Source organism: Ceratotherium simum, chromosome 9 (assembly GCF_057802395.1).
Source record: "Ceratotherium simum simum isolate JZ-2026a chromosome 9, ASM5780239v1, whole genome shotgun sequence".
In the NCBI taxonomy this organism is placed as follows: domain Eukaryota; kingdom Metazoa; phylum Chordata; class Mammalia; order Perissodactyla; family Rhinocerotidae; genus Ceratotherium; species Ceratotherium simum.
The window spans coordinates 74,432,533-74,449,347 of record NC_141908.1 but is presented as its reverse complement, the minus strand read 5'-3'; the positions used below and the strand labels follow the sequence as shown (position 1 = coordinate 74,449,347).

The 16,815-nt window shown below is 35.8% G+C and overlaps 1 protein-coding gene across 3 annotated transcripts in view; it reads right to left on the bottom strand.

Annotated features, from left to right (window-relative positions):
* Positions 1–6,725: 6,725 nt before the first annotated feature.
* The window catches only part of PLCL1 (phospholipase C like 1 (inactive)), a 326,580-nt gene continuing 316,490 nt past the window's right edge, over positions 6,726–16,815 (bottom strand). For all 3 annotated transcript variants that reach the window (XM_087435551.1, XM_087435550.1, XM_004426769.3), the window contains exon 6: positions 6,726–8,364. In XM_087435551.1, the coding sequence (XP_087291677.1) occupies positions 8,182–8,364 (183 nt within the window). In that variant the 3' untranslated portion in view covers positions 6,726–8,181. The remainder of the gene's footprint in view (positions 8,365–16,815) is intronic.

Genomic DNA, 16,815 nt, shown 5'->3' with positions numbered 1-16,815 from the left:
TCTATAAATGTCAATTAAGTCAAGGTGGTTGATCACATTATTTAAATCTCTTATATCCATAATTATTTTCTATTTGTTCTATCAATTATTGAGAAAAGTATATTGAAAACTCTGACTATAATTGTGTAATTGTGTATTTCTCCTCGTAAATCCATCCAGTTTTTGCTTCATGTATTTTGAAGCTCTGATATTAGTTGCATAAACATTTAGGATTGTTACATCTTCTTGATGAAGTGACTCCTTACTCATTATGAAATGACCTTCTTTATTCCTGGAATTATTGATTGCTCTGACATTTCTTCATCTTATATTAATAGAGCCATTCTAGTTTTCTTTTGACTCGTGTTAGCATGGTGTATCTTTTCCCATCCTTTCACTTTTAATCTGTTTGTGTCCTTATATTTGAAGTGTACGTCTTGCAGACAGCATATTGTTTGGTCTTTTTATTTTACTCAGTATGACAATTTCTGCCTTTTAATTGCAGTATTATTTATATAATTTACATTTAATCTGATTATTGAGATGGTTAGTCTTTAAGACAATCATCTTGCTATTTGTTTTTTATTTTTCCTGTCCTTTTTTTCTATTTCTGCCTTCTTTTGGATTAATTGAATACATTTTTCTGATTCCATTTTATCTCCTTTGTTGGCTTATTAGTTATCACTCTTTGCCTTCTTGTGTTAGTTGTTGATCTAGGGTTTCGAGAACACTCTTTAACTTATCACAGTCTGCCTTCAAGTGATATCATACTACTTCACACATAGTATTGGAACCTTTCTCTCCTACCAATTTGGTCCTATTTTTATCATATATTTTCCTTTTATACATGTTGCAAATTATACAGTATCTTATCTTCATTTAAACAGTCATTTCTCTTTCTAAGAGATTTAAATAATATGATTTTTAATATATTTACCCCTGTAGCTACTATTTCTAGTCTTCTTCATTCCTTTGTGCAGATCCATATTTTCATCTGGTATCATTTTCCTTCAGCCTGGAGGACTTCTGCTGAGAGTTTAGCTAAACTACTCGATAATATTGCTGCCTTGATATCCATTTTGTGTGGCCAAGTGGCCTGCAGGGGTCTTCAACAGACATTAGCCCCTCACTCAAGGACATGCCCTAGATCACAGCCTGCAGAGTCATAAGTAAATATAAGTTCCTGATATGAGTCCCCCAACCACCCTTGTGATAAACAGTCTCTCCCACCTCCCAGGTCTTCCCCTTGTGAACTCCTTAGATAAGACCCCCACAGAGCTTACCAAAACCCTGCTCTTTTCAGTCTGAATTGATGAATCCAGACTTAGCCCAGGAACCCCAAATCACTCCACCTGCAGACCCTAATAAAGGCATATGTCCCACATCCCACTGCTCTCTCTTTGCCTGCACCCTGCCTTGACATCCCTTGTGGCCCCTCAAGGCATGCCATGCACCTCCTCCAGGACCTGTGAGTAACAAACTTCTCTCTTTCAATTCCCTGTGGTCTTTTGTTGAACTACAGCTCACCATCTGACACCCTGGGACTCTACTTAACAAATGATAATTTAACAAAGTCACAACAACTTCCTTTAACATTTCTTGTAGTGCAGGCATGCTGGTGATGAATTCCTTCAGCTTTTGAAATTCTTTATGTCACCTTTATTTTTGGATGGTACTTTCCAGGTCTAGAATTCAAGGATGAAGTTCGTGCTGCTCTTTCAGTACTTAAAAGAAAGTTGCTCCATTGTCATCTCACTTGTGTGGTTTACACTAAGAAATCTGCTGTCTTTCTTATTGTCTTTGTACATACATGTCGTATTTCACTGTCCGCTTTTAAGATTTTCTCATTATCGCTACTTTTGAAGGATTTGATTATAATGTGCCTTGGTTGTTTTCCTCATGTTTCTTGTCCTTGGGATTTTTTTAAAAGATTCCTTAAAAAGGAATCTTTTTAAGGATCTGTGAGTTCATAGTTTTCATAAAAGAATGAGAGCTTTTTCAGTCATTATTTTTTCAAATACTTTTTCTTTCTCCCTCCTTCTCTCCAATTTCATATATACTAGACTTCTTGGAGTTATTTCACTATTCACTGCTGCTCAGTTCATTATGTAAGCTCTCTTTTCTCTCTATGTTTTTTTAAATAACTTTTTGCTGATAATTTATGTACCATAAAATTCACCCTTTTCAACTGCACAATATTTTTTAGTACATTCACAAAGTTGTGTAACCATTACCACTATCTAATTCCAGAATGTTTTCATCATCCCAAAAAGAAACCTCATACCCCCTAGCAGCCTCTCCCATTCCACCTCCTCCCAGCCCCTGGCAACCACTAGTGTACTTTCTGTCTTCAAGGATTTGCCTATTATGGAAATTTCATATAAATGGAATCATTCAATATATGGCCTTTATGCCTGGCTTCCTTCACTTAGCATAATGTATTTCAAGGTTCATTCATGTTGTAACATGTCTCAGTATTTCCTTTCTTTTTATTGTTGAATTCATTGTATGGATATACTGTTTTTGTTTATCCTTTCACCAGCTGATAGGCATCTGTATTGTTTCCACTTTTTGGCTATTATGAATAATTCTGCTGTGAACATTTGTGTACAAGTTTTTGTGTGGACATATGTTTTCATTTCTCTTGGGTATACCTAAGATAGAATTGCTGGTCATATGGTAACTAAACGTTTCACCTTTCAATGAAGTGCCAGGCTGTTTTCTAAAGCAGCTGCACCATTTTACATTCCAACCAGTAGTGTAGAAAGGTTCCAATTTCTCCACATCCTCATTAACACTCATTATTATCTGTCTTTTTTTTATAGCTATCCTAGTGGGTGTGAAATGGTATCTCATTGTGGTTTTGATTTAAATTTCCCTGATGATTAAGGATGTTGAGCATCTTTCCACGTGCTTATTGCCCATTTGTATATCCCCTTTGAAGAAATGTCTATTCAGATCCTTTGTCCACTTTTAAAATTGGGTTTTCTTTTTATTATGTTGTAGTAGTTTTTTATATATTCTGGATGCCAGTCCCTTATCAGACATATACTTTGCAAACCCATTCTGTAGATCATCTTTTCACTTTCTTGGTGGTGTCCTTTGAAGAACAAAAGGTTTTGATTTTGATAAAGTCCAATCTTATTTCTTCTTCTATCACTTGTGTTTTTGATGCAGTATTTAAAATTCATGATCTTAACCCCAAATCACAAAATTTACTCCTATATTTTCTTCTAAGAGTTTGTAGTTTTATCTCTTCATAAATTGCAAAAGTTATATTTAAAAACTTTTAAATTCCCCAACATAATCTCCAAAACCTAGAATAAACATCATACATAATGATGAAATATTTGAAGCTTTCCTCTGAGATTGAGAATGAGAAATGATGTTTACTAATATCACTTCTATGGAATATTACACTGGAGATTTTAACCACTTCAACAAAGCAAGAAAAATCAATAAGACATATAAATAAAATGTATAAGGATCAGAAAGGAAAAAATAAAGGGGTCATTATTTGAAGATGACATGATTGTATACCTATAAGATCCAAAATAATACACAGATAATTAAAATTAACAAGTAAATTTAGCAATTTGACATTATATATGGCCATCACAAAATAATCTATTGTATTTTCCATATATGATAAATAAGCAACTTGAAAATCTAAATTTTGAAATGTTACTATTTTTAACAGCATGAAAAACACCAAATACCTAGGAATAAATCTAATGAAACGTGTGCAAGATCTTTACATAGAAATCTATAAAACTATATTAACAGAAATTAAATAAGACCTAAATAAATGGAGAAATACACCATGTGAATGGATTGGAATACTCAATAACGTAAATATGTCAGAACTCCCCAAAATGATATGTAGATTCAATGTGATACCAATCAAAATTCCAGCAGGTGCATGATAGAAATGGAAAGGCTGATTCTAGAATTTATATGGAAATGCAAAGAGCCAAAAATAACCAAGAAAATGTTGAAGAAGAAGAGAAGTGGGGAGGCCTACACTGTCTGATATCAAAATATTATAAAGCTATGGTAAGGAAGACAGTGCAGTAATGTTGCCAGGACAGACACAGACCAACTGAACCAAACAGACTCCAGAAATAGACACACACATACATGAGTGCTTCATTTTTTACAAGGGTAGCACTACACAGCCATGGACAAAGGACAGTCTTTACAATAAATGGGCTGGGTCCACTGATTATCCATGTTGGGAAAAAATAAAATTGGACTTCTACCTTACACTATACACAAAAATCAATTCTAGGGGGATCATAGATTTAAATGTGAAAACCAAGACAGCTACTAGCAGATAATATAAGAAAATATCTTCATGAGCCTAGGAAGGCAAAGATGTCTTAACACCAACCATAAAGTAAAAAAAAAAATCATAACTTGGATTAAATTAGGGATCTGTACATCAAAACACATTAGAAACACATATGACAGACACAGGCTTAAGATTCTTATTAAGTAAAGGCCTTTTAAGAATAAATAATGAAAAGACAAACATTTACCCCCCCACCCAAAAATGATCAGAAAACAAAAATAGACAATCTATATGAGATTATTTATAGTCAACGAACATACTAACGTGTTCAATCTCACTAGAGAGTAAAGACAAAGAGAAATAAGATTTTTAACCTAGTAGATTGGCAAAGATGAAAATAAGACAAATTAAATTTGGTATCAGCTAAGATTTGAGCACTCAAACTCCTGGTGGGAATTTAAATTGGAGAAGTTTTCTGGAGACTATTTGGCAATGTACCTCAATATCCCTCAAAATATATATGTATCCTTTGACCCAATAATTTTAATTCTGGAAGTTTATCCTAAAGAGAAAGTTGAACAACTTTGCAAAAATGAATTTTCATCACTGCAATGCTTATATAACAAGAAATCAGTAGAGAAAAGTCTAACAATAGAAAATTGGTTAAATTATGTTATAATAATCCACATAAGTCACTGCCATTATTATAAATAATGATTTGGATCAAGGATCACCACCTAAGACGTCCACAGGGGTAGGATGTAACACAAATGAGTGAAGAGGCTCTTTGGCAAACTGGACCGCACGTGCCCCTTTCGGAGAGGGCGGCTCCACTTAACTGAGCTTCTTACTCAAGTAAGAAGGGGGGTGTCTGGTGTGGTCAGAATACCCAATATTTTAAGAGAAGTAGAAAACTGTATTTTTTTTATGGGAAATCTCCTGATTTTTTAAAGTTGTCTATTGTTTAAAATTTTTTGAAAAAGATTCAGTGGCCAAATAAAACATGTCATTTATGGACCAGATGCAATTCAAAGGCTGAGAGCTCTAAGATACATATACGTTTATTGACATAGAAAGATATCCATGATGTATTGTTTTTATTAATGTAAAAAGCCTGTTGTTACAAATAGTTTATATAATATGATCCCTTTTTTGTTAAAAATGAAAGCTTATTTACACGTATGTATAAACTCTAAACAGTGTCTGAAGGAGTATAGAGAGTAAACCCTCTATTTTTGCACTTTTATATTGATCACTAATATTTTAGTATCAGAAAATACAACAAAGTTCTTTTTATTTGCGGTTATAAAGAAAAGAGTTAATAGTTTAGTTTAAAATTTTGAGAATTAAACTAAAAACCAAAATCACTGAATAAATACTCTTGCACATAAAATCAGACAGACTAGAATTCAAAGTCAATTCTTTCAGATACTATGTCAGCGGCCTTGGGCTTTCTCACCTATAAAATGTCAGTGATAATACCTCCCATCTCTGCCTCAAATCCCCTTGGTAACGTAAAAATTAATAAACAAAAATAGAATTAATATCTCCCACACTACTTTCCTAGTGTGGCCAAAAGCTAAGTGGATGGAAGGGGGCTTTTTCTACTGCAGCTCAAGTGTGGTAAGGAGACAGACACTCACAGACTGTAACAGTGTAGCAAGTTTTGTTTGTTTATTTCTGCTATTCCATCCAGAGGCAGGACCGTCATAGGGACCTTTTCCCTTACAATTTCTCCACTCTCAGAATGTAAAGCTCCTCCTTGCCACACCTCACTCCCTATCTCACAATACCCAATGCAATGGAGCAGAGAATGGCTGACAACCCATTGCCAGAATTAGCGTTAGATGAGGTGGAATCCATATCACGTTCTCAAGAATATTTGGGTAGGTCCTAAGTGAGAGAGAGCTCCAGAACAAATGGAATAAACTAGGGAAGCCTCTTTCAAGGATTGGATTTGAACCTCAAGTAAAGAAATGAATGAATATTCTTTGAGAGTTTGCCACTCTTTATCTTCTCTTCCCACCTCTCTGTATCACCAGTAAAAGCATGGATTTCTCCAAGTGGAATTCAGGGAGTTGAAGATGTCCACAGGTGAAACCAACCAATTGGCTGATGTAAGGTGGTATTTGTTTCTGTCCATATCACATCTTTGTCATCATAAGGGGCTTAGATACCTGCATTCATTCCACTATTCTTTCAACCATGCAGGTTAAGTATAATGGAGAGTAAAGAAATTTTTTCAGGCTATTGTAGTACCATTGGAAACCTACCTTAAAATGAGCTCGGGTACCTCTCCAAGTGCCCAGTTTTAAACCCAAGAAGAAATTTCATCATATCTGGTCCATAAAAATATGCTCTTTACAATATTTTTGATATAATAACCCATTTTCATTATCTCTCCTTTTTCAATTAATTCACAATAAAAGAGAACAATAAAATTATTGTTTCATATCTTTACTCTTTCATTAATGTGCAACATGAACATAATAGTGTTAAGAAGTCAGAAATAACACGGTAGCTATAGAAGATGTTTATATTTGCAAAATTTCAACAATTATCTTCCCTAGGTTCCCCCAAATTAGCATATTTGTTAATCAAATTAATTAAGAAGCTTTTCAAAATAAAAGCAATGTTTTAAATAAATATATTTTCATAATCATAGAACATTTAGTTCTGTTGGAGGTAACAAACATATTACACTCAAGTACTTTATGAAGAAATTAGGGTAAAATGATATGGATGCAATTATAAACGTACCCTAATTAGTCATTTGCTTCTTTTGTGTGTATGTTTTCCTGCATGTGTTAAAATCATATCATAGACACTTTGTAATCAGTTAGTTCTTAAATCATCATGAAGATGTTATCTGACCCACAGAATTTATATCAGCTCAATGTGATACGGTATTGTTTGAACAATGTCTTTAAATTTAAATTTAGTACTCTAAATTCAGTCAAAGCCAAGACCTCCTAGCTGCCCATGTCTCTTATGGAAAATGAATGCTAGACTCCCAGTTTGGAAGAATGAGACCTTCCTACAAATCTCAACCTTGAAATTTCATAACTGAATATTATTGTCACAGCAAAATCCTAATTACAACAGAGTTTTCACTGTGTCTCAGAGTACCACATACGTGGGTATAAATTCACTTATGATCAGCTTTTCCACTGAAGTCACATCTCTCTAGTAAACAACTACAAAAAACTTTCTAAAAATTGATTTTATTTAATAAATATTTTAAAGAGTTCACTAACTGAAGAAATAAATGACTTTGCTGATCTTTGCAGAAATTCTGATCATTTGTTTACCTTTCATTCACTTTTATTTCTACTGTGATTCTTAGGAATTTTTCTCATCTATATTTAATCTATTAAAGCATCTGTGCATTGGTGAATTTGGCCTCCTTCAACGAGAAGCTATGTTAAGATCTCTACATTAAATGAAAAATGTAGAGAAGTAAAATTAAACACAGCAACAGGTTATAGTGAGTGCTCTTTAGAATTTCAGATTAACAAATTTGTCCCAAAATGATAAAGTAATAACTTACTAAATGAATAATGCAACACAGAATAGATTTTAACAGGACCTCTCTCTCTCAATCTCTCTATTTCTCTCTCTCTCTGTCTCTGTCTCTCCCTCTCTCTCTCACACACACACATACGCACACTTCCATCCACATCCATACATGAGTCTGTACACACAGCTCAGAATTTATAACACTGCTACTAAAGGTTTTAACTTAGATAAATTAACTATGATAAAATACTGACATTGTGAAAATATCTGTTTATGTCCAATACCCCATAGAGGGCATCTTTTTGTGAACTTCCACAAAGCTTAAAGAAAGAAAACAAGAAAGAAAAACCAGAGTCCATGACAGGAAGGATGAGTGAACTGCTTGAGGGTCACAGCTTCCCGTTCTCCTCGCCGCTTTCTTTCTCCTCTATGGCTTCCAGGCTGCGCTTGCTCTTGGCCTCAGCACCGCTGCTGGGGGCTTTACTAAGTCCACAAGACAAGCACGCCAGCTGGATCTGCTTCATGTTTTCTATAGCTTCATTCTTGGCATTCTTCAACAGATCTCCTTGGCCCTACAAACAGGTAGAAATATACATCAAAGAAGGAAGTTATGGGCCAGGCATATCCTAAGTGACATCACTCTATATCCTTAGTGCTGTTGTTCAGTGAGGAAACAGACCCAGACTCCAGAGCTCACTTTTCCAAGGTTTAACCCAAGGTTCTTTCCTAGCGTTATTGACAGTCTTTGCTCTTTAAGCCAAAGACCTCAACTTGACCCTTGTCGATCAGCTCTGTGGTTACCAGCAGCCCCTTGAGATTCCTGTAGTAGGGAACCACCTCAGTGGGGACCCTCCTCTGACTGTACCGAGGACAGTCAGCCCTTCATCACCTGCGCCCTGCTGCAACTCCTGTCCCACCCAGGCCCAGCATTCCTAGGCCTGAGAGAAAACAAGGAAAGAAGCTCTTCCTTAAAGAACTGAAAATTAAGTCAGCCCCTCGGTGTACAAGAGCTTACAAAGCAAAACATCTTCGGTAAAGTAAATCACACACTCTTATGCTTGGTGAGCTGGTTTTTACATATTGGGTTATCCTTGCAATCTGCCTTTTTTTTTTTTGCTGAGGAAGATTCACCCTGAGCTAACATCTGCCACCAATCTTCCTCTTTTTTTTTTTCCCTTGAGGAAGATTTGCCCTGAGCTAACATCTGTGCCAATCTTCCTCTATTTTGTATGTGGGTTGCCGCCACAGCATGGCCACCGACGAGTGGTGTAGGTCCACACCTGGGAACCGAACCCAGGCCACCGAAACAGAGCGCACTGAACTTAACCACTAGGCCACGGGGCCTGCCCCACAATCTGTCTTTTGATAAATTGTTAGTTACCCACATTCCTTCTGTCTTTTCCATCATCCTGAGGACAATGTTCCCATCTGGCTGATGGAGAAAGAGAGGCTCCAGAGGCTCAGCGTGTCAATCAAAAGAGGCTCAGCGTGTCAATCAAAACAAAAAGCAAATGACAATCACGGGGAATCATCAGCCGTCAGTTACATCAGTGTCTAAAGAAGAGCTTTTCTCATTATTTTTATTTTAGTTCATCGTTATAACGATCGAGTGCATATGTTGATGCTGGCCCAGGGGCCTGAAGGACTACACCTGGGGAAGCCAGAGCATGTTTCCATAGTGTACAGACAAAAGAGGAAGCAGGTCCTGCTCTCTCTCCTCTCCATTCTCACGGCAACGCCTGAGAGTATGACCCTGAAACTGCGAAGGACGATATGGGAGGATATGGAGGTTACACTGATTGCTGGAGCGTTCCTCTACAAAGTGGAGACTCAGAGAAAGGCTGCGTCATGGAATGGGTTTACTTTTAGAAGTAAACTTGGAAGTTTTATAGTCTAGCCCTCTCATGGGGAGAAAAGAAGCTGAGCCTGATGACCTTAAATGACGGACCCAAGGTCACAGCTGGTTAATGACTGAGCTGGGACTAAAGTCCAGGTCTTCTCCCTCTTAGTTCAGCACCTATTCCACACACCGCGTTTATAATTTAATTTAGACTACAACTAAAGACTAGAGAAGGAACAATCTGTCAGATAGAGATGGATTTTCTAAGGGAAAAATATTCACTATACCAGCAGAATTTGGGGAGCTGGGTCTTAACAGTGTAGACCTAATGAGTCCCCTCTTGACATTGAAAAACGAAGTCATATCCACTTTGAAAATGCAATTCTTGAGTAATAGTAATAAAAATACAACATATAAAGTGCTCACTCCGTGCAAGCACTCTTCCTTGTGCTTTATATACGTTCGTTCATTCAATTGTCATCACATCCTTATGAGATAGGCACTTTCTTATTCTCAGTTTACAGATAAAAAAAACTGAGGCCCAGAGCAGTCGCCTTCCCAGAGTCACAACACTGCTAAGCGGCAGAGCTGGGGTTGAAATAAAGTGCAGGCGCTGGCTCCAGGGGCCATAGTCTTAACCACTACATGACACGGCATCTCTTCAAGGCAAATCGTGCACTCTCTACAGAGCACATTAAAGCCTCCTGCTCACTGTTACCCATGGAAACAACACAGACAAAAGGAAAATCACTGCCCATGCCATACAGTCTGACAGAACTTAGAGATGGGATCTACAGAGTCAGGAAGATCGGGTACCCAAAGAACCCATGGGCGGGGACAAAAGTCAGAATATCTTAGTTTTGTTTTTAGCTCCAACAACTTCTCCCTGGACCATTTTCTCTTCTGTAAAAACAAAAATATCCTTTTGCCTCCCTAAAGATTAAAGATAATACGTTGGAAAGCTGTTTGTGATTTAAGTAATCACAAGTAAACTACACTATAAGGTGATAAGAAAAACAGTTAACAAATTCTACAACTATAATAAACCAAGATATAATAAATATCTTGGTATTGTGCATATTTTAATATAAATTTTACTAACTTTAAAATGCATCTACAAGAGTCTGTTTTACAAAGATATGTACAGTATTACACATGGAAATATTCCATTAAAAGCCAAACTGTATTAATAAAGAGATTATACCCACACTCATTTTCAGAGTACTACTTTTAAGTATTCCTTTTTCTTTTAGTTTTGAAATTTTCATCAAGCATTTTAAAAAGCACAACAAAAGCAAAATTGGCATCTTCCCTAACTGCAAGAGAATAGTGAAATATGCAAAAATATCAAGCTAGGTACTGCAAACGTGTAACGCTCTCATATCCCTTCTGCAGCAGTTTAAGAGACATGTCTACTCAATCAACCAGGATGTCATCTCATCGGTTCTGAGATGTGCCATCCAGGCCTAAATGCCAGACTGTGCCAGTTCTGGTAAATAGGAGTCAGTCTCTCTAGAAAACAATGGCCAATTGGAGAAAACAGTTTGTGCCAGTGCACAAAAACACAACACACTTTCTCCTGATAACCAGGAGACAACATGGCCTGGCTGAGCAATACAGACAGAAAAATATAGAGAAATTAAATTGTTAACTAAGAGAAGAAGAAAAAATGAAAGACTAAGTTATGAAGCGTTTACACGGAAACATTCATGTAAAAATTTTGTTTTCTATTTTTTTAAGAAGGAGGAATAGAGGTCATCTTTCTGTTGTGTGGTTCAAGGAATCAATTCCTTGAGTCCTCCCAATAAGGGTACCAGAACTAGAAAAGACAAATTTTGGGTAAAATTGTAAAGGATAAAGTTTATTGTTAACAGCTCCCATCCTGGATGGCATTCCTATCTCATGCTTTTTCCCATTTTTTGTGCAGCGATTTCCCCCAAACAATTAGCATCCTTCTCTCCCCTCACAGTCCCTCTCAAACTCCTCTTAACTAGCCAGCTTATACCACATCTCCTCCCAAAAAACATCTCTGTCCCGTGTATCATTTCCCACAAGATATATTAGGTATTTCAGAGTAGCTAAGCCATTTAAAGGTATTGGTGTATAGTGTGTGTTTAAGGATTATTGTACAGGGCGTTTCTAAAGAATATGCTCAAAAATTCTCCTCAAACAGAGGTCTTGGGAGACAAGGAGAAAGGAGAAAAGCCCAGGAGAATTCATTATCCTTGGTGGTATATAAATTGAAACACCTCTTGGATACTAAAATAAATCTGGGATTGTTATGGCCTGGAATGTAAAATTAATGTACTATTTGATCATTGCACATTCAACTTGAAAGAAACGTCAAGCTGCGGCCGACGTTTCAATACACCAGCAATCTCATGGGAATTTGCAGTTTCTCTCCTCTGGTACTAGGGATGCTTCAGGAAGAAAAATGAGAAGGACTGCTTTAACCCAAAGAAAAGTAAGAGTAAGAGCGGGCACTCAGGCAGAACTGATGCTAATGGGACAACAGGACATCAAAAGTCTCAAGAGCAAAGGCCATCAATTCCGCCTCCATGGTTATTTGGCTTCCGAATGTCAGAGTCCACGGAAATCCCAACACATTTAAAGAGTAATGCTTAGAATCATAGAAAACCATAGAGAGATCACTATAGAGATTTTGAATCTAAAACCTAGTGATGATTAATAAATTTTTTAAAAAGAGACATTAAGCATTCATAACCAAATCCTTCCAGCTGCATTAAATGGCATTTAAAAGACATTATCTAGAAATCGAGACATATTTGATGCCATATAGATTGTAAACGGGGCTGCTGTACAATACCATCACAATTTTTATTACTATTGATAAGTTTATTACTGACAGTAAAATACTGTCACAACACAATGCTATCAGAAGCTAACATTTATTGAACACAGTATACTAAGTGTCAACCAATTTGCACACATTATATCATAACCATAAAAGGGGCTGGAATTCTAAATGTAAATTATCTGTTAGTCATATAGTTGTAAGTTATCTGTTAGTAATACATTTTATTATCTACCCAAAGACATTTAGGATTTTTGTTATTCCTGTTCTTACTAAGAAATGCAGTTTCCCCCCACCGTTTGAAAATAGTTTTGGCCACAATCTGGCAGAGTAACTTACAAAAGACACCCATGGCTCCTTCACACTCATTTCCCATGAATTGTACTAACCTTTGTGACCTTAGTGTACAAAAGAGCAGGAGAACATCATAACCAGTGTCCTTGTCGCGTGTGAAGGAAATGCACTGGTTGTCTCAGAGCACACCACAAATATTTAAAGCAGCTAACTGAGACTCGGGAATGGAGAGAATCTCACATATACACAACTAGACACATCAACAAATGCAGCTCTGTCTCCAGGAAGATTTGTGTGGGTATTTTTCAGCACACACTCAATGGCAGATCGATTCCCCTGATATTCATTTTTTTTTGTTTTCTTTTTGTGAGGAAGATTGGCCCTGAGCTAACATCTGCCAATCCTCCTCTTTTTGCTGAGGAAGACTGGCCCTGGGCTAACATCCATGTCCATCTTCCTCCACTTTATATGGGACGCCACCACAGCATGGCTTGACAAGCAGTGCGTTAGTGCGCGCCCGGGATGCAAACCGGCAACCCCCGGGGCCGCCGCAGGCAAGTGCGAGCACTTAACCGCTTGCACCACCGGGCCGGCCCCTCCCCTGATATTCTTTCCACGTGAGAGTCCACACCCACAGCTAGAGTCGCCCATGGATAATACTGCAGTAAAAGTCAGCCACAGACAGCACAGTGGAATTACCAGCTCTTTATTTGTTCCAGCTACCATTTGGTGGACCAGACCATACTGTGGTGGGCTGTGCACTACTACCATCTTACTAGTTGAAAAACCATGTTTTTGGGGAATCTCTATATTATCTAAAGAGGTTAAATGTTTTTCTCCGAAGAGGTAGAAACAACTATTACAGTGTCACTTGAGAAATTAAAAGAGCAGATAAAAAATGTGTTGATGTCATGACAGATGTACTTCCCTTGATGTTACATTTCTGGAATATTGGCTTTCCAGAATGAAGGCCTAGCCATGTAGGGAAGGTATACAAGATGTTAACAAGAGTTACAGGGCACAAATGTGTAGCCATTAGGGGATTATGTGCAAAATACCTTAATTGCACAAAAATAGAAGTTTCCATTGCATTTTGTTATCAACACTCAGATTTATTATTTTTCAACATCTTGGCAACCACATATTTCAACTGTATTCTACTCGCTACTTAAAAAGTTTAATTTTTACTCTATGAACACTCAAGAAATATGGATGAATTATTGTAGAGTAGTTCTGGTCCAAGAATATTGCTTAATGGAGCTTTTTATGTTACTCTTCTCCTGAAACTCTGAACTCAAAACAAATTAAACACTGCTTTTCAAATATTTATTACATGCAATTAAATTATTTTATTTTTATAGGAACAGAAAGGGAATTACATTGGACTCATTCACCTGAGCCATTAGATTTTATAATTTTATATAAACTTCAGTTTTTTAAATTAGTTTTGCGACTGGTATATTTTAGTATTGGTCATAAACTCCAATTAATCAAATGTTTCTGAAGACTATAGAAATAGAACATAAATAAGTCTTTTTAAAACCTGAGAATATAGTTCTGAAGGAAGAATTTATAAAGTATAGAAGATATTTTAAAGAAATTTTAATAATTTAATACCAAAGAGAACACAATATTGCAAAATAAGGAGAGTGACATGTTTAATAAGCACAACCACACAAAAGTCTATAAAAAATCTGAAGTCATAATCTGTTAAAATTCAACATAATGAAAATTATATTTGAAAGTTAAATTCGAAAGCATATGTTTTAAGACCTGGCAAATAAGATCTTCTTTTTTCCATATTTCTTTCTCAGATAACATCCACGTCAACTGTAACATCCATTGTTACAATATCTTTCTTATTAGGAAATCTTGACTAACTTGAAGGAATGAAGGACCCTATTTACTTCAAAATGTTAACTAATTGCATTGTAAGCAGAAAACCTCTGTATTAATTATGTTTTTAAAAAAAGATTTTAATATAGAGGATGCCATTTTTGTGTCTTTGTATATAGAGAATACTGTATATAAATGAAGTCTTTTAACATTATTTAAATACTACTCACTAATAATAACAATAACATCACATTAATAAAATGAAAAATAAAAATAATATGATCATCTCAATAGATGCATAAAAATCATTTGACAAAATTCAACATCCTTTCATAATAGAAACTTTCAGTGAGTATAGAAGAAACATATCTCACATAATATAGGCCATATATGACAAGCCCACAGGTAACATCATACTCAATGGTGAAATGTTGAAAGCTTTTCCTCTAAGAACAGGAACAAGACAAGGGTGCCCACTCTCACTATTCCTATTCAGCATAGTACTAGAAGTCCTAGCCAGAGCAATTAGGCAAGAAAAAGAAATGAAAGGTATCCAAATCTGAAAGGAAAAAGTAAAATTGTCTTCGATTGCAGATAACCTGATCTTATATACAGAAAACCCTAAAGACTCTACCAAAAAAACTGTTAGAACTGATAACTTAATTCAGTAAAGTTGCAAGATACAAAATCAACATACAAAAATCAGTTTTGTTTCTATACATTAACAACAAACTATCAGAAAAAGAAATAAAGAAAACAATCCCATTTACAATAGCATCAAAAACAATAAAATAGGAATAAACTTAACCAAGGAGGTGAAAGATCTGTACACTGAACACTACAAGACATTGATGAAAGAAATTAAAATTGAAAGAGACACAAAGAGACAAATAGAAAGATATCCTATGTTCATGGATCAGAAGAATTAATATTATTAAAATGTCCATATGACCCCAAGTCATCTGTAGATTCAATGCAATCCTCAAAATTCCAATGGCATTTTTCACAGAAAGACAAAAACAATCTTAAAATTCATATGGAACCACAAAAGACCCCAAATAGCCAAAGCAATCCCAAGAAAGACAACAAAGCTGGAGGCATCACACTTCTTGATTTCAAACTATATTATAAATTTACAGTAATCAAAACAGTATGGCACTGGCATAAAAACAGACACATAAACCAATGGAACAGAATTGAGAGCTTAGAAAAAAACCTATGCATATACCTTCAACTTAATATTTGACAAGGGAGCCAGGAATACACAATGGGGAAAAGATAGTCTTTTCAATAAATGGTGCTGGGAAAACTAGATATTCACATGCAAAAGAATAAAATTGCACCCATTCACAAAATTAACTCAAAATGGATTAAAGACTTAAATGTAAGACCCAAAATCAGAAAACTCTTGGCAAATAACATGGATAAAGCTTCTTGACCTTGACCTTGGCAATGACTTTTTGGATATCACACCAAAAGCACAAGCAACAAAAGCAAAAATAAACAAATGGGACTACATCAAACTAAAAAGCTTTTTCACAGCAAAAGAATCAATCAACAAGATGAAAAGGCAACCAAAGAATGGGATAAAATGGTTAATATCCAAAAGATATAAGGAATTATATATATATATAAAACAACTCAAAATATATATAATAACTCAATAGCAAAAAATCAAATAATTTGATTAAAAATGGGCAAAAGACCTAAATAGATATTTTTCCAAAGAAGACATAGAAATGGCCAACAGATGCATGAAAAGGTGCTGAACATCACTAATCATCAGGGAGTGCAAACCAAAATCACAATGAGATATCATCTCACACCTGTTAGGATGGCTATTATCAAAAAGATAAGAAATAACGAGTGCTCCTGAGGATGTGGAGAAAAGGCAAGCCTTGTGCGCTGTTGGTGGGAATGTAAATTGGTGCAGCCACTATGGAAAACAGCATAGAGGTGCCTCAAAAAATTAAAAAGAGCTACCATATGATCCAGCAATTTCACTTCTGAGTAAACAACAAAATGAAATTGGGATCTCAGAGATACCTGCACCCCATTTTCATTGCAGCATTATTTACCATAGCCAAGATGTGAAAGCAATCTGAGTGTCCATCAAACGGATGAATGGATAGAGAAGATGTGAGATAGATATCCATCTATCTATACCTATCTATATCTATCTATCTATATCTATCTATAGATATCTATCTCACATTTCATATGTATATATACATTCAC